This window comes from Carettochelys insculpta, chromosome 2 (genome assembly GCF_033958435.1).
Source record: "Carettochelys insculpta isolate YL-2023 chromosome 2, ASM3395843v1, whole genome shotgun sequence".
NCBI classification, from domain to species: Eukaryota; Metazoa; Chordata; order Testudines; family Carettochelyidae; genus Carettochelys; species Carettochelys insculpta.
Window position 1 is genome coordinate 41,122,609 of NC_134138.1, and position 18,718 is coordinate 41,141,326.

The 18,718-nt window shown below is 40.9% G+C and overlaps 1 protein-coding gene across 2 annotated transcripts in view; it reads left to right on the top strand.

Annotated features, from left to right (window-relative positions):
• AZIN1 (antizyme inhibitor 1) overlaps positions 1-18,718 on the top strand; it is a 63,117-nt gene that overhangs the window by 24,601 nt on the left and 19,798 nt on the right. For both annotated transcript variants that reach the window (XM_074986827.1, XM_074986828.1), the window contains exons 3-6: positions 5,442-5,639; positions 8,991-9,164; positions 9,445-9,617; positions 14,030-14,164. In XM_074986827.1, coding sequence (XP_074842928.1) covers positions 5,538-5,639; positions 8,991-9,164; positions 9,445-9,617; positions 14,030-14,164 — 584 coding nt within the window. In that variant the 5' untranslated portion in view covers positions 5,442-5,537. The remainder of the gene's footprint in view (positions 1-5,441; positions 5,640-8,990; positions 9,165-9,444; positions 9,618-14,029; positions 14,165-18,718) is intronic.

Here is an 18,718-nt window from a genome sequence, read left to right on the forward strand (position 1 = left end):
TAAGAATATCTCTCTCGTTAATAATTCCTAACATCCTATTTTGACTGCTGCTGCACACTGTGGATATTTTCGGAGAACTATCATGATAACCCTAATATCTCCTTCCTGATTAGTTGTAGCTAAATTAGTCCCCATCATATTTTATGTATACTTGGGGTTATTATTTTCCAACATGCATTACTTTATGCTTATTCACATTAAACTTAATTTTCCATTCTGTTGCCCAATCACTGTTTGGTGAGATCTTTTTGAAGTTCTTCACAATCTGCTTAGAAAGCTGCAGAATGAGACTTCCTTCCCAGACCAGAAAATTACTGTTGGCGACATGGAGATTGCAGTAGTGGGTCTTGGTGACCTTGTTTACCCCTTGTGCCCTTGGCTCATGAAGCCATACACAGGCACCCTGGACTGCAATAAGGAGCTCTTCAGGTATCGGATGAGCAACTGCAGAATTGTCATAGAATGTGCTTTTGGCAGCTTAAAAGCCAGGAACCTGACTTGGTTCAAAGGTAGCATTCCTCTGGTGGTGGGAATATGTTGTGAGCTTCATAATTTATGGGAAAGCAAGGGGCAAAATGTCATGGCAGGCTGGAGGGTAGAGGCAGACCACATGGCCAATAATTACAAGCAGTCAAACGTGAGGGGCAGTGCAAATCAGGGATGATTTGTTAAGCAGTTTTATGAATGGCCAGAGAGGGACATGAGAGTAAAGTCTGTTGCTGTTAAGGAGTACTCCTGTGCCCCCAAATTGTGGCCCCTGAATAAAAACAAATGCAGTTTTGAAAGGGGATGGGGTAGGAGGTGCTTTACAGGTATAACTGGCAAGCATACAAAGTACTGGGTAGAGGCTTCTAGGGTGGACAAGCAAGAACATGTTATGGGAGGAATGTGAATCTTCTGCTGTCAGAATTGTCCCTGGGTATGGACTGCAAGGCTGCCCTCTCCTGCATTCTGAGATGCTGAGGAGGGGAGATCAGGGAACATGGGGAGGAGAGCATAGCTTTCACTGGGGCTCTTTGTTCTTTCACAAGGGACCACAAGCACTCAGTTTTCTTCCTTATGAATTTATAAGTTTTGTGTTTGGATCTGTGCAACCTGTTCTCTCTGCTGTCTGCTTTCTTCTCTAAGCATTCATCTGTTCTCTCTCCCTTTGTGTGTGTTCCGTCTTTCTGTGAGCAGCCTGCATTTCCACCACAGACATATCTTCCCTCTTATTCTCCTGCGAATCCGTGAAAACCTCACAGCTGAAGGTGGGGGGCTAGCATTCCTGACACTCCCTTGTTGAAAAGCCTGGAAGACAGTGAAGGTCAGACAGGAAGGACATATATTCAGATGTGAAGGCAATACATTAATGTAAATCAGTTTGAACAAGGCACAAAGGCATCTAGAAAATGGAGTTCTGTGTGAAACAGACAAGATGTGTTCTCTACAAGGATGCATTTAGCTTCTTAAGGCTGACTGCAGATCAGCTTCCACTGAAAGATGCTACGTGTCCTGCTGTGCACATACACTCTTCAGTCATGAGGCTCATATTGGGGGAGTGCACGCTTTCAAGCCTGCAAGATGAGGGTTGCTGACCATGCTTGCTTTCACAAATCTGCCCAAGGGAGGGAGGCAAGAGGGCTGCTGCTCTGAAAAGATTTCCTGGGTCCCAGCAGCCCCTGGAAGCTGATGGAGGTGGGTGCGGGAGATAGCAGCCTGCTCAGTGTGAATGGTGTTGCTTTAAATCAGCTGTCCACTCTCCACCCCCACTTCCCCTTTTTGGACAGTGAAAATTTCCAACTGCCTGGTGAAGGAAGAGGGCTGGCTTGAAAAGGCTGCAGAAACCACAGAACCAGTGGTTCCCAACCTTTTCCAGATGGGAACCCATTCTGACAATTCAGGAAGACTTGGTGAGCCAAGGCAATTCAAAAATGGGGGTAAGGGGCGGGGGTGGGAGCAGTGCTGTAAGCTAATTTTCCACCTGAGGCAAGAATGTAAAATTGTGCCCCCTCATGTTTATCTATTCATAGTAATTTCATAGAAAAGGGGGAAATAGAATAACGCTACATTTATAAGAACCCCGAACCACTCCCACAGCTTAAACCCCCCACTCAGAGGTTGCAGGGGCTGAGGACGAGTCACACTCAAGAGCTGGGTGGGTCACAGTCAGGCTTGGGGGAGTCACGCTTTGGCTGGGACAGTTACACCCTGAAGCTGGGGGGAGATACAAACAGAAAAACCCTGACAAATCAGCTACATGGGGCAAAAAGAGACAAGGATGGATGGGGGCCAAAAATTACTTACATCAAGTCTAGTAAGTGGCTTGCCTGGGGTGGCTAGGAATATCAAAGGTGGAGAAGCTGTCGTCTAATATGTAATTGCTTCTCTGTTGATAGCTACTGGATGTGGCAGCGTTAAGGAGCTGCAAGGGGCTTCTTCAAGAGCCGTGTGTTGCTCTGAGCTGCTGGTGATCCTAAACAAATCTAACTGTGACCCATGTTTGGATCCCAACTTATAGGTTGGGAATCCCTGTGCTAATCACATGGCCCAAACCAGCTTTGCTTCCTGCAGCCTTTTGAGGCATCTCAAGGATGCTACCCCTGCCCTTCTTGTACAGTGAAAGTTTTTAGGGGGTCAGGAGGGGGGGCTGTCCAGCTTGGTAGAAGAGTTGTGATATGATACATATATAGAGTTTAATGCTCCTTCTGCTAGCTTGCAAAAAGGAGACAGTCGGCTTAGAATGAAAAAAAAATTTAACATATGCTAACTTGTGGCCTCTGAGCCAGTAAATCTGCAAAACTGTTCTGTGGTGGCATAATTCCAGATTACTTACTGGTGGCTTGGCATGGAAAGGTGTTTTATTGTGGAGGTCAGAATAAGGCAGGCCTCCTCAAAAACCTTGAGAAAAATTAGTGTGTGTCTGAGACCTTTGTGGAGATGTGCAAAGAGGACGGGTGCTCTGTCCCCAGACACATCAATAAGTTGCTCCAGCAGCCACAATAGATTACCCCCTTTGCCGTAACCCACTAGTAGTAGTATTTTTAAAAAAAGTACTTGCTTGCCAGAAGTGCCTACCCACCATCAAGATCTGGATGTGAAACGTCCTGGGATGAGGGGATTGGATCCATAGTTATAAACACTTCGGGTGTCTGTGAGATCATCTTTTCCAGTTGCCTGCTGACAACTTTTTCCTCTGCATGTTTTCATCCACCATGTCCTCCTTGCTGTTGCCAGAGGATTTCTGAAGTGCATACAGAGAATTTTTGGGGACAGAGGTTGGGTCACTCTAGAATCGTATGCAGCTGCTCACAGAAGCAGTATGTTTGGGGAGATTGCCTAGAACATCTATTTGCTTCTTTTGTATATTGGTACACCTGCCTGAGTTCCTTGATTTACATGCAGCACTTCTGGGCTCCCCTAGAAATCCCTGTTTGCTCTATGCCCTGTGAGACCTTTACATAAATGTTTGCATTTCTGTCTCTGGTTCAGAATTTCAACAGCACAGGTTCCTCTCCTCTCTCTCTCCTGCCCATCTTCCTCCTCTTCCCCCATCCCCCAGGTAATGAGGTCTTAGATCTCATGCACACTGCATGCTGGGGCTTGTATGTGATCTGGAGAATTCATGGCTAGATGTGATGCTGAGGTGTGCTGTTCAGGTGGGCTGCCTGCTGTGCTCACCACAATGTCCACAAAGGAAATTAATTCAAATTTCCTGGGCTGCTTCTCCTGCTGCAGAGCTGAAAGCGAAGGCCAGAGTGGGCAGATGGGGGCATTGCCTAAGGTCGACCTTGCAAAGTTGAAATCTCCTAGTGTAGACCAAGCCTGTGAGAACGATCTATTCAGCCATTGGTAGTTCCCAGCCATGTGTCTGTGTTTACATTCTATTACTTTGTCTTATTTCACATATGACTCCCTCAACTTAATACATTGCATAAATTAAAAGATTGTTGTTGGGACTTTCTTGACCCAAATTGTCATTTTGAGTAGAATTGATTCTGCTTGTTCAGAAAAAACTTTCAAAGACACACACTGAAATTTTGCCTATGAATGTGTTTATTTGTAAGTTTCCTGTGTCACAGGTTTTTATTCTGAAGTCTGTCAGTATTAGTGAGTTTTAAAACATAGTTAAAGCTCTTTTATAATTTCACATCTTCTTAAATAACTGCTTTTCACTAGTCTTAAGAGAATGGAGGTATTTGGCTCTTTTGAAGAGTATATAAAGCTGGATTGGAGCAAAGTAAAAGTTGTTTTTCCACCCTGAATTTAATATACACAAAATATGTATACATTGTTTTGAATTTAGAAAATACAAAAACTGTCAATAGAAAATACGTGAACAGCCTAACATGTCTGAATGCTAGTATATTGTCAGTAGGCTCAAGGTTTCCTTGTGATTAAGGCCTCCCTAAATATGGGCTCATTATACTTAAAGTTGCAGTGGCACTGCTGTAGGACTTCAGGGGGAGGGGAGTACTACTGGTGTGAATGGGAGGGGTGGTTGTGTCGGCTTAGTCTACCTCCCCAAGAGGAAGTTGCTAGGATTCTCCCACTGACCCGGTGCTTAAGTCTACACTGGTGGTTAAGCTTAACTGTTTTGCTAAGGGGTGTGGTGACTTTTTTAAAAAAAAACAAAAAACAAAAAACAAAAAAACTACCTAATTTTCTCATACACCAGGCATTGGAAACCTGGGTATACACAGCTGTCTCCAAACACAGTGAATAACACCAAAGGGGCTCCAGGTGTTCAATTGATAAAATCACATCCTCTCTTGATGCTATTCAAGATGTTCAGTTATGCTTCTATGCATAAGGTGGTTGAAGCAGTCTTTTCCTGGACCAAATTCTACTGGTGAAAGAGACAAGCATTTGAGCCATAGACAGCTCTATACAACTCAAGCTTGTCTGTCTCGCCAACAAGTTGCACCAATAAAAAATGACCTTATCCATATTGTCTTCTATCCTGGGACCAGTACAATGACCACAAATACCGCAGACAAGTTTCCTCCCAACAACATTTTGGGTTCCTTGTTTGAATGTGAAATCATTTATATATAATCCAGAGCAATATGTTGTGAATCCTTGTCACCAAACACAAATACATGTTTCAGACTCGTATCAAGAACAAGACTTTTGTATGAACTGTTTTAGCCATTTTGAGTGGAGTTGAGTAGTACCTGTCTAGTGGAAAATATGAAAGCTGACTCATCTCAAAGTTTAACATCAGTTTTAGATAGTTCTATTTTGCTCTGAGAATTAGTAAACTTGTTTGCCTCTTTGTGCAGGAGTTGCATTCTTTTGATCACTGGTAACCAAAGGGGGCAGAACAGAGATTAATTTAACAAGTGTCTCATCACTTGCAGCACACACCAAAAATGGAACGTCCTTTGTAAATTTTAAATAAACTCTGTGGGATGATGTCTTATCAACTGATCTATTTTACCATTTTTTCTATTGTACAGTTTGTTGCATAATTTAAGGACCCGGATCTAAGGCTTGGAGGCCTGATCCTTGTGTTTCTTGGTTTATGACTGTCGGCTTTGCGGAATACGGCTGAGATGAAAGGATTTCTTGAGGATGCAAACTACTCCATTGGCCTGCTGGATGAAGGAGCAACTCTTGGAGATGTTATTGACAGCTATGTTGATGAACATACACTTGTACGTATTTGATGCACAAGCTCACTTAGTTTGTTTAAACCAGATTTTGTGTAAAAATTGCTAGTACTTAAATTTTTCAATTCTGAGTCCCAAAGTAAGACTGGCAAGTGTACTATAGCAAGTGTACTATGGCATTGACAAATACAGTTAAGGTTACCTAACATTATAAACCTATTTCCAGCTCCTTAAACTTTGCTGAATTTTAACCATTTTGGCTGAAGTTTTCCATGTTTACTCTTCCTCAGATTGAGCAAAAACTGGTCAGCCGCTTCCAAGAATGAGGCTGTGGGAGAAATGGCTTTGCCAAAGTTAAATAAAATTCTCCAGCTGTTCATATAGCTGCTAAGCTCTTCAGGTGATTTGGAGCAGGGACTTAGTGTGGTCAGTTAATACTGCTGTTGTTAGCCAAGTGCCTTTTACTGCCTCCATGAAAATTTTTGTCCAGGACTTGGATGTTCTTTTTAAAGCCTTTGAAAAGAATCATTTGCATATGGCCAAATTGTTTGGAACTTCCTATCAAGATTTTATGCTCCACCTGCACTGAGTAACCCCACTAGCTCCAAAGAGCTCTTTTCTCTGCACATGCTAAGTATACTTTTTATGCTCTGAGTTCCTGCTGTGTCCCCTACATACTAGGAATGGAGAGGAGGGGTGAGGAAACGAGCAGCTACATTCTTCCACGTACAAAAGGTACGCTGCACTGGGAACCAGACAGAGATGGCGAGTTCTAGTCTCTTAAATCTGCTGATTGACATCAGATTATTTATAACCATAGACTTTTATTGAGCAAGTTCTCATGCCCCTAGCTTAAGCAGCAGGTAAATTACATAAAGAGGTAATGAAAAGGTTGCGCATGACCATCTCTGGAAGAGCTCAGAGTGGAACACTTTTCTCTTTAATATGCCATACCTAAGAGTTAACCGGGTTGCACAGGTCACCTGGCATTTTCCTAACTTTTGAGTTCTTGACTTTAGAACCTTAATGTACTTTTAGTATAGTTTCTTATATAGAACGTAATTTATCTCAGTGGTTCAGAAAGATGAGGAAAAGAACCACAAATTGTCAAACCAACCTGATATCTATCCTTCACTGATAGGGTAACAAGGCTTATGTGGTGGAGGAAAGTAGTAAATGTTGTGTATCTCAACATTATTAAAGTTTTTGATGTCCCGTGTAATCGATCATGGGAACTAAAGCCTAGAGATGAACCTACTGCAAAGTGGGAGCACAGTTGACTGGAAAAATCATACTTTTTGAGTGTCGTTAACAATGGCTCATAGTCAAATTGAAATGGCATATTGAGCATGGTTGTCGAGGGATCTCTCCTGCATTGAGTTTTGCTCAGTATCTTCAGATTTTATTTGGATGATGTTCTCTCTATGCCATTTATAAAGTTTGCTGATGATACCAAGCTGGCAAGGATTGCAGACACTTTGGAGGACAGGATTAGAAGTCAAAATATTGACAGATTGAACACATGGCCTGAAAAGAAATAGGATGAAATTCAATTAAAGACAAATGCAAAATGGTAAGTGGGCATCTAGGAAGCAGTAAAAGATTTGCGGATAATATAGAAGATGACAAACTAAATGAGTCAATGTTGTAATACCGTTGCAAAAAAAAGTGAACACTCGAATGTAGTAGCAGAAATGTGGTAAGCAAGATCTGAGGCCAGGTCTACACTAGGGGATAAAATGGACTTTTGGATACGCAGATCCAACTATGTGAATTGCATAGCTGGCCTCGATGCATCCAAAATCTATTTTTGTTGCCATCCCCCCAGTGGGAGTTTGATGAGAGAAACTCTTCCATTGACTTCTCTTACTACTTGTGACTGCCAGGAGTACTGGAGTTGATGGTAGCACTGGGATAGTTTGATTAACGCAGCCCTACTAGATGGGCTAAATCAAACCTCAGAGTATCAGCCGCCAGCATACTGATCTTCTCACAAGTGTAGATATACCCTAAGAAGTCATTCGTCCACTCTGCTTAGCAGTAATGCCATAACTGGGGTATGCTGCTCAGCACTCAGTTGTTCAGCAAAGGCCTCCACAGGAAGGGTATGGGTAAATTGGAGAAAGAGAGCAACAAAAATTATTAAATATGCAAAACTTGACTTATAAGGAAGGGTTGAAATAATTGGGCTTGCTCAGTCAAGAGAAGACTGAGAGGGGGCATAAGTTTTCAATTATGTAAAAGATTGTTACAAAGAGGAGGGCAATTTAAATTGTGGTCCATTTAGGACAGGACAAGAAGTAATAGGCTTAAAGTGCACCAAGGCCAATTAATATAAAACATTAGGGAAAAAAAATTCTGATTGTAAGGATAATTAAGCGCTGTAACAAGTTACGTGAGGAATTTGCGGACTCTGTGTCACTACATGTCTTTAAGACAAATATGATCTGATAAATATATAATCCTGCCTCAGAGCAGGAGACTGGACTAGATGACCTATTGATGTCCCTTCCAGACCTATATTTGTATATTAGTAGCCTTTCTCTTGTTCCAAAAAGTTGAAGACTTTTTTTGAAAAAGCTTGTAATAGAAATATTTTCTAACCCTTACATATAATTCTAGGAAAGAATATAATTCTTGGCATTTAAGGTAACGCCTTTCATTCAAGGACTCTTAAAGTAGTATGTGAACAATTTTTTTTAATTTATTTGAAGTAGGGATGTAAAGCCTACTATAAACCTGCATTTAACCAATTAACTAATTTAATGTGTGTGTGGGGGGGGGTGGAGGGTCACTAGGGAGGCTGTGGACATAAGTGCTCCAGCCTGGTTGAAGTGTCCCTGACCCTGTCGCTGCTGTGGTTAGGGGGGTGTTCCAGCATGGCCAGAGCAGCCACTGTGTATAGTGGCCCAGGACATATGTGCCACAGGTGGGGAATGCTCAGCCTATCTGGGTTCAGGTGGTCTCCCCAGAACCCTCTCCTCCCCTCAGCCCACTGCAGTTGGGCGCTGTGCTGGAGTGGACCCCTCTCCACTTGTTATCTCACAGGGCTGGTGCAACCCCTTTCCCATGGTGGTTGAGGTGCTGCTCCAGCCCCTGCTGGTTAACTGCAGTCAGTAAGCCTCATCTGTTTAGGGTGATGCTTGCCGATCAATTGTTCACATTCCTAATTTGAAGGAGTAGGTATTGCCTTGATTTTAAATTCGGGTAAATTTTGTGGCCCAGATGGCATTGAAGTGAAATGAATTGTCTGAAGTCATGCATGAAGCCACAGCCAGAATGTTTTTGACCTGATAAGCATGAAAGAGTTGTGGTTCATAGGATATTTGCACTTAAACTTCAGGTCCACCATTATTGAAATTTGATTTTTATTTTTCTCCTGCCCTTTGTTTATAGACTGGAAAAAATGCATTTTTTGTTGGTGATCTTGGAAAGCTTCTGAAGAAACATGTCCAATGGCAGAATGCGATGGCACCAGTAAAACCATTTTACACTGTAAAATGCAATTCTGCTCCAGGTGTACTCGAGATTCTGGCAGCTCTTGGAACTGGGTTTGCATGTTCTAGTAAAGTGAGTGTGTGTTCTGTGTATCCTGTTTACCTGTCAAATTATTGTGTCTCTGTGTGGGTCTGTTAAACCAGTTCTTGGTATTAGTTAGTATGCCGGTACGCTTTTTGCATAAAGTGTAAACCCTTTATGTATCAGTATTGCAGTTCCTTTTGTACTTTTTGAAGCAGCATATATAATTTTGCTAGTGGAAAACCTTATTTGAGCTGTGTCTCCAGATAAACTGAGGATAAATTCACTGCTGACATTTACTTTACTTGTCTAATATTTTCTTGTTTTTCAGTCTGAAATGGCATTGGTACAAGACTTGGGTATTGCTCCTGAAAACATTATATATATAAATCCTTGCAAACAAGCTTCTCAGATAAAGTATGCAGCAAAAACTGGGGTAAACATCATGACTTGTGATAATGAAAATGAGCTAAAGAAAATTGCACGTAACCATCCAAATGCTAAGTAAGTGTTGTGTCAGAGAGAAATATCTTAGTTTCACTTATTGCTGTGGGACTCTTTGCTTTGGCTGTAGAATGGGTTATCTATATATCTGGAAGCAAGAGAAGTGGGAGGGCTGCTTAATGCAATTTACTTGCACATATCTTCTCCAACCTGGCCTCTGGTATAGTAGCTCTTTTTTTTTTTTTTTTTTTTTTAAATAAATAAATAAATAAATAAATAAATAACTTGTTGCAGGATTTTCTCTTCTGGGTCTCAGCTTCCTAGCAGGACAGGTGGAAGTCCCCATGCACAAGAAAACCAAGATCTTTGACTTCGGGCCCCAACTTTCACTTCAGTACTCTGACAGTTTAATTTCAGCTCTTGAGCACATGCCTTGAGGCCTCAGTTCCTCTTCATCTATAGGTAATCTTGCTTTGTATGGCTTCTATGTACTTAATTTCCAGTGGTTTCAGTTTTTGATAAATGAGCTCATACGTTACATCTTGCGACTTGAATTTAAGCGTGCTATGCAGTGGTGTTAGATATATTTGCAGATGTAACCAGCAATTTAGTAGTAGTGGGTGTTGCCTCCAGTCCCTTAGTGAGATACCCGCAACCATGGCTCAGAGTACTTCTGCAGAGAAATCGCTCAATCATAAACCTAGTCTGTTTCAACTGCTGAGTGCTGGAGTTCTGCTAGTGCCACCCACACCGATACAGATTCCACTTTTCTCTAAACTGAAAGTGCAAAAGCTTCCTGAAAGCATCTCGCCTCAGTCCCAGTCATAGCTGGGAACTTTACTGTGGTCCGGCCATTCCAAAACACTGGAGTTAATGCTTGGGGGTGAATAGAGATGCTTCATGATGGTTAACAAGGCATTGCTTCCATGTATATTTCAACACAAAACACTAAGAAATAAGGTGCCCTGGCTTAACTGCTTCCAAAATGCTAACCCTGTTGAGGCTCACAGCCTGGAGTTGGACCTGAGGAGATTCTGTAATGGTGTGTGTGTTGGGATCTTGTGAGGTCCCTCCTGGTTTTCTCTCAGCCTGTCTCAGAAGCTGCAATACTACCTTCAATGCTTATTTCTCATCTTCTATTGACACCTTTTGGCATGTGTCACTATCAGCACATCATCTGCTCAGACACTACACCCACACAGAGTTGGTTTGATTGGTGCATGACACATTGGCCTTGACATAGGTACCTTATGCACTCAAGTCTTAAAAGTAGTGTTGATGACTTCGGTGTTACTGTTTGTGCCATTAGCTTATTAGATCATCCTCGTGCTCCCAGTCGTTTATCAGGATGGCTGCTTGTTTGGAACTGGATCTCCTCACCACCAACAAATGGTAAATGTATCTCCATTGCAGAGCAGCGTCAGGTTAGCAAGACTATTGGTGGATCTGTCTGCCTCCAGTTTCTCAGACTGGCTAAATTGGCTAGCTTGAGTTGGTGCCAATTGAGGAATCTTCAAAAGCTGTCATCAGGACTTTCACCTTCATCCAGTAGGGTACCGATGCCACTCCATCCTGCCCCAGCCCTACATGAGCTTGTCTGAAATGACCATCATTGGAGCCAAGACTGGTCATTATAATGCTGACCTTCAGTGCTAATATTCTTTTGAACAAAAAAGTTTGCTAGTCCATAGTTGACCTGATATTTCATAATGGAAAGACTTCTTGACCAACGGACAGGCTGACTTCTGGGAAAATAAGCCTCTGCAGTGGTTAAGCCAATTTCATAGGACAAAATGCCAGGGGGGTTTAAGATAAACAATCATTGTCCAGAATAGCATGGGTCTGCCTGCCACCTGGTGCAGACAGCCTTTGACATGGATAGCTATGTGAAAGCCTTTAGAAGTTTGAATGCCAGGTGAAAGGATCAATCATTCATTCATTCATGCAGAGTGGCTTGTGTTGTCTTATGCCTGTTTTAGCACTATATATGACTGCTATGTGAGGTTGCTCCATGCATTTACAAAGCAATTGCTCAGATTCAGCATATAGGAAGAAATCATATCTTGGAGTCAAAACATGTAGAACTTGTAAGTCCGAGAACTTGGTTTTAAAAGACAAATCCAAATTCTCTGTCCACTTTTTTCTTTCTGGATTTTTATCTGAATTGGCTAAACTTTTTGAGGTCCTCTTATATTTTGGACATGCTTCCTGAAAGGAAACTCAAGCTTGTCACTTAGACTAGTGTGTCTTAGCATGGGCCTGCTAAATGCAGGGTTATGAGTTCAATCCTTAAGGGGTGCCATTTAGGGATATGGGGTGGGGGATGATGCTTGTTCCTGCCATGATGGCAGGGGACTGGACTCAATGACTGCCCAAGGTCCCTTCCAGCTCTATGAGATGTGTATCTCTTTTTGTGTTTCAAAAATAATTTCATTGGCTTCGTCTTGCTGCCTGTTCCAACTATGTGACTCCAACTACCTGCATTCCTGCAGAGAATCCTGCACAGAAAATTGTAATTCTCTGAAAATTTTCATCCATCTCTCTCTGGTGTTTGGAAAGCATCTGTTTGAAATGTTGGTTCTTCAGATTTAGGTGCTTTTATATTCAGCCTTGCAAGACATTGTTTTTAAGTGTTTGTTTATTTTGTGACTGGCTCATTTTGTTTGAGGGTCCTTCAGATTTTGCTAAAACTGGGAATTGACTGAAAGAATCCAAAGGGAGTTAGTATGCTCAGGGTGTTATGTGACCTCTAGTAGGGGTAGAAGAGCTCACGCTCCTACCAACTGCCAGTACCTTAAAGTGCCAAAAAGCACTAAGATTTTGGACTCCATCCATCCTCACTTTAGCCATCTGAAACCCAGGAGTGGCAATCCTGCAGCATATTTTCAGAAGAGCAGAATTATAAGGTAGTGTGTTTCGTTTGTACGGTTTTCACTAGAAAAATCTATACTGATTTATAATGCTGTCATGAGAACTTTTCAATTCAGTATGGTATATCTAGTCTTGATTATGAAATGCATTGTCTAATCTTTTTGCTAGTTAAGCTGTAGTGGGATTTGATTTTGTTAAATATAACTAGATCCAAAGTATATTTTTAACTAAATATTACAGATCATGGTATATCTAAAATTGCTTAATTTTGGAAAATGGTTTTTTAATAAAGATTCTGACATATTTGCATTGGTGAAAATGGTGAAGGAAATGAAAATGCCACGTCTACTCTAATTTTCCAAAATAAGAGAAACGCCAGCGGTAACATGGCATTGCTGACCAAGCAAGAATGCTGAAAGGACACATGTGGAAGAAACAGAAGTTAGCTCACCCCTCCTCCAGCCAGGATTACCCCTTTTAAACTGTCTTTTGTAAATGATTGCAATTCAAAGGTTCCGTTAAGTTTTGGCAGTAGCTAGATCATGATATCACTGTTGGTAGCCAGCAGTGTTCCTTTGCTGAGCAAAGAGATTGTGATTGTTCCTTTCAGATTCAGAACTCGAAAGTTAACCAAGCCTTTTTCATCTCCAGATTAGATTACTGCAGTTCACTCTGTGTATAGTGTTTGGACTTCAGCCGAACTTCAGCTAATGCAAAATGTGGTTTTACATATTTGATGATGTTTCTTACTTGGGATTGAAAATGGAGTCATTGACCCTTTTGCTGATATTGAGTGTGTTTACAGTAATGCAACCTTGCATTTGTTCACTCTGGTTTACATAGGCCTGTCTTATCAAATTACCACTCCATAGCAATTAAAGTATAACACAACTGATCAAATATCAACTAATGAGACTCAGCTCACCGAGCCATGGGAAATTAGCCACCCCTTGCTCCAGCCTGAGCTGATAGCATCACTAGAAAAAACTATGTGATAAAGCAGGCCCATTGGAGAAAGAGAGATGGCACTCCTACAGCCCTAGCCTCTTCCTGGGCAAGCAGGAACTAAAGGTCAGGAGGGAATGAAACATCCTTGCTCCCAGTCAAGCTGCCAGTGGAACAGGGAGGGTGGCAGGGGTCTCCACGTGTGTTGGACATCTTCCAGACAAGGCTGATGTGAGACTATAAACATAGCAGTTGCTAAAGGGAATACTTGGGCACTCTTCTTCCTGACTATCTAAGAGGGAAAGGGTGGAGAGAAGCAATCCAGTTGTCACTAAAGAATCACATATGGGCAAGCACGCTTTATGAGAAAGTAACACTTTCTTTATTACAGCACCCAACAGACTCTCTTGCTGCTACAACAGAGTCTTAGTTGCTGTGTTTCCAAATCCCTATTCCTTGTTGGCTCCATTTTTTAGCCCCTAATTGCTAGTTTTTTCTCTGTACAGGATTGTTTTCACTAGGTTCACTTGACTCATCCATCGATGGAGCTGGAGTACTGACAACATAATCAACATACTTCTGACAGTCTTCAGGCTTCACATGTGCTGATGATGATGTAAACCAACTGTGCCCCAATCATCTTCCCCTTCTCTTAGGCTCTTACTACATATTGCCACAGAAGACATTAGTGGAGCTGAGGAGATGAGCATGAAATTTGGCACGATGCTGAAGAACTGTAGGCACCTCATGGAATGTGCCAAGGAGCTTGAAGTCCAAATAGTTGGTGTTAAGTGAGTAGCGCTTTCATTTTTTTCCTTCTGTAGTAGAATGAACTGGTACTCTAAAAATGCTTTGAATTAAATCTATGTTTGAGTAATATTACATTCTCCCTTTCTTACAGGGAATAATACAAAAATTCAGTTGCATGTCGTTTGAGAATTGTTGGGGATACTTGTACATTCAAATCAATAATAAACAGAAAAGTAATTGCAATTGAGATACATAAAGCATCACTGATGTTGAGGCAACACATAGTGGAAATGTGAAATTGCTTCTGCTGTAGTCAGAAAAACTGCTAAGGCTTTTTACTCACTAACTTTTTTCCTATCTTTGCTCTTGTGCTTTCCAGTCATTGGCTTTTACCTCTCTAACTCTGCATAAAAGAATTTAACAGTTGAACTGATGAAAGGTAGTGGTTCAGTGTGGGGGAAAAAATCAGTATGGACAGTGAGTGAGATAATGCTGTAAGATTTAACTATGAAGAGTTCTTAGTCATATCCACAGTAGTCACTTTGGAGTTCAAACATTTTGAATTCCCTGCCTTTACTTTGGACCAAATTCATTCAGACACACCATCTGAGTTTCGACCCAGATTATTCTATTTGCTTCTGAAAATCCATGCATTTACTTAAGGAACTGTCAACACCAATATTCCACATGAAGATGGATTACAAGCGATCAGGAATACCATCCCTGATGTTACCATGGTGCATCTGGTGTCTGACATGTAACTTTGTTCTCACCCACAATTATTTCCAATCTGGGGACAACCTATACCTCCAGATTAGTGGCACTACTGTGGAGCCATGCGGGTGCCCATAGTGTGCTAACATTTTTATGGCTGACTTAGAACAACGATTTCTCGGCTCTCATCTCCTATTACCCTCTCCTTTACTTAACACTACATCAATGACATCTTTATCGTTTGGATCCATAGTAAAGACTCTGGAAGAATTCCACAGATTGTAACTGGCACCCCAATATCAATCTCAGCCTTGATCATTCCACCCGAGATACACTTGCTGGACACCACAGCACAAATCGCTGATGGCCAGATCAACCCCACTCTGTCAGAAACCCACTGACTGCTATACTTAACTACATGCTTCCAGCTTCCATCCAGCACACGCCACATGATCCATCATTTATAGTCCAGCCCTTAGATACAATCCCATCTGCTTTGATCCTACTGACCGAAAACTTAGATCTCCACCAAGCATTCATAACACTTAATTACCCACTGGGAAAAGGAAAAACAGATTGATGGGGCCAGACTACTAACCCAGAAACCAACTACTTCAGGATAGGCCCAAGAAGGTCAGTAACAGCACACCCCTTGTCATTACCTATTGTCTCCAGCTCAACCTCCTGCAATGCATCATTAAAAAAACCTACAACCTCTTCTAGATCATGATGCTACACTCCAGAAGGCCCTAGGTGATGGGTCTGGTCTGTCCTATAGACAACCTCCTAACCTAATGAAGATTCTCACTAGAAATCCCAGGCTACACCACAATGATACTAATCCTGGAACTTTTTCTTGCAACAAATCCAGTTGCCATCTTTGGCCACATATTTATTCTGGGGATACCATCACTGGACCTAACCACGTTAATTACAAGATCAGGAGCTCATTCTCCTGTACCTCGACCAATGTTTATATATGCCATCATGTGCCAACAGTGCCCCTCTACTATGTACGTTGGACAAACCGGGCAAACACTTCTCCAAAAAATGAATGGACACAGAGCAGGCATGAGGAATCTCAATACTCAAGTCTGTCGCTGAGCATTTAAATGGAATGGGACATTCTGTTAAAGGCCTGAGTGTGCGTCATTCTAACCGGCTTTAAAAGCCTTATGTAGGGATATTAGTGAACTGGGGTTCATACTCAAATGTGACACATTAACACTTATTATGAACAGAAACAGCAATTATCTCACATTGCAAGGACTGTCTCCCTTTGATATTCCTGATTTTCTCAGGCAAGACATTTTAACATTCCTCACTCCTCTACTTCAGTTAAATGTATTTGATTTGTCAGTTTTTACTGCAAGTTTTTTTTGGCCCTTTATGCTCTATCACTGAGTCTGGACTGGAAAGGCTGTAGATCTGAAGTGGGTCTGTCCCATGGAAAGCTCATCTCATAATAGATTATTTTGTTAGTCTTTAAAGTGCTACACGACTGTTTTTGTTTTTGTAACTTTTAGTTTTTGACCTGTAGATGGCAGAGGATCATCTTAAGTATTTTGAGTCTTCCTAAACTGAGTGATCAGTGGTATTTTGTAGTAACATGTACACAAAGATGAGAACTATTTTATCATGCTAATCAAAAAGTGATGCATACATTTTCTGTATGCAAAATCTCGTACCACACTACTGGACATGTTTTGATAGATTAAGGAAACAAAGCAATATTCTTTCTATGATTCAATCACCTGACATGGGTTCAAATTGATTTTTAACTAAACTGGCCTTTAAAAACTTTTTTAAATTAACCTATTTAAAATTGAAGTTGGCAACATATGTAAAACTATGGAATAGCTTTGAATAAATGTTTATAGGTAATGTAGTCTCCTGGTTAGCAAAAAGTACTAAGTTATACTAACCAATGATAAATTAGTTACTTTCTGAAGAAAGGGTAATGCAAAACAGGATTAAAATTTATTTAATCCATCCATCCTTTCTGCTGCAATGACTACTGTGGATGAGGTATCACTACCTTCAGCTGTATAGTTTTTGTCTCCTTTAGTAACTAATGAGTTTGTGTCTGAGCCAGGATGAGGGGAAAACGCAAACTGTTAGTGTTCAGGGTTAAATCATTATTTCTAAAACTGTTCTAACTTAATTAGAGAAATGAAAATCAATGGGCCACGTAGCTCATAAGGCTGCAAAAAGAGTCAGGAAATATAGCTGAGTTTGTGCTTGGCTTTGTTACATTCTTCATTCTTTCAAATGTGTGGCCAAATAGTATGGGAAAAAAACCACTTGTTCCATCCTTGTGGCTCTATAGGATTGGTCTCTAAAATGTTATGTGTCTCCATTATAGTTCAAGCTTACGTTCTACGCTTCCTTCTCATCATTTGGTTATGCTGAGCCTTCTCTTCTAGTTACAGTTCAATCTGTTGTCCCTTGTACTGTTCAGTTTAGAAAACTGATCTTCTAGAGTATTTAGTGAATACATGTTAGGTATCAAAGTAGTTATGCACACCTTAGAGGTTGAGTGCCTCAATGGAAGTGATAATGGAATAAAGAGCCTTTTGCCTCTGGATTGCTGCTTTGGTTCCTACCCAACTTCATAGTGATCAGAAGTGACTTCTGTGAATTTTACTTTACCTGATGGAAATGATAGTGGGTTTTTCCCCCCATGCATCAAAGCTGCATATTTTAGGGGTGTGAAAAGATGTAAAATGAACTGTAGTCTCATCTAATTCCTTTGGACACAAGTAACCCTCTTAATTGGCGCTTGCTGACAGCCTGCGTAGAGCGATCTAAAAGACTATATATAAACTATGGAAGATGAATCACCTTATCTCATCTACCATTGTTAAAACGGATTGGCTTTTGTAAAGGAACTGTGTACTTCCATTTTTATTTTTGTACCTAAAAAGTACAACACATCTTTTGGGTTCTCTGAACAACTAAACTTGTAAGCATTAAGTTACTTGCAAAGGGCCTTGTGCTAGTGGCACATGGAACATTTTTTGTGAATAAACATGGTATCATAATATTTTAAATTAGTGATTTAAAATGTTTATTTTCATCTTTTTTCTCTGTTATGGCAAGATAGTAATCTGACTTTCAGACCAGACTGCTGGTTTAACTTTGTGTTCTGTTTTTCACATCTGTAGTTTTAGATAGGAGAGCTTAGTATGAACTATTCTTAGCCTCTAGTGTTCTCTGTTCACCTGTTTTGAATAATCTCATTTCATCTGTGCCATCAGTCTGTGTAGTCTCATCTGTGCCATAAACCTGACCAACGATGGAAATAATCTGATAAATGGGAATAACGGTTCCCAATACTTACAAGAGTTGTTGGTTTTTAATGTGTCCCTCTCGTCTTTGAAGTTCTGTAAAATCTGCATTACAGAAATTTAATTCTTCGAAGTGTAAAACTCCACTTAAAAAGTAAAAACTGATATTGACACTATGGATAGAAAAGTGCTGGGACTGCGTATTAGAGTATTTTCTCAGATGCTATCTCACTACTGAGCCTGTTTTGATAATCTAATTCTGTGGAGTCTCCAATAGGCAACTTTAATTGTCATATTGTGAGAACACCAACACAGATTACACTGTAAAAGGTTAGACTGAAACTATTGCTAGCCATTATACTGTGCTGTACAAATTTCTCGTGTGCAAAATTAATGGGCCAGAAGGAAAGCAAAAGTGTTTCGAGGTCACTTCCTGTAGTCTCTGCCTATATTTTCATAAACAAATAAAGCTTTACTCAAATATACATGGCAACATGTGCATTTCTATTGCTATAAATATCATATATACTATTAAAATAATACTGCTTTTGTCAGATTTCCAAGAGTGATCTGCTGTATGTCCCTGTTGGT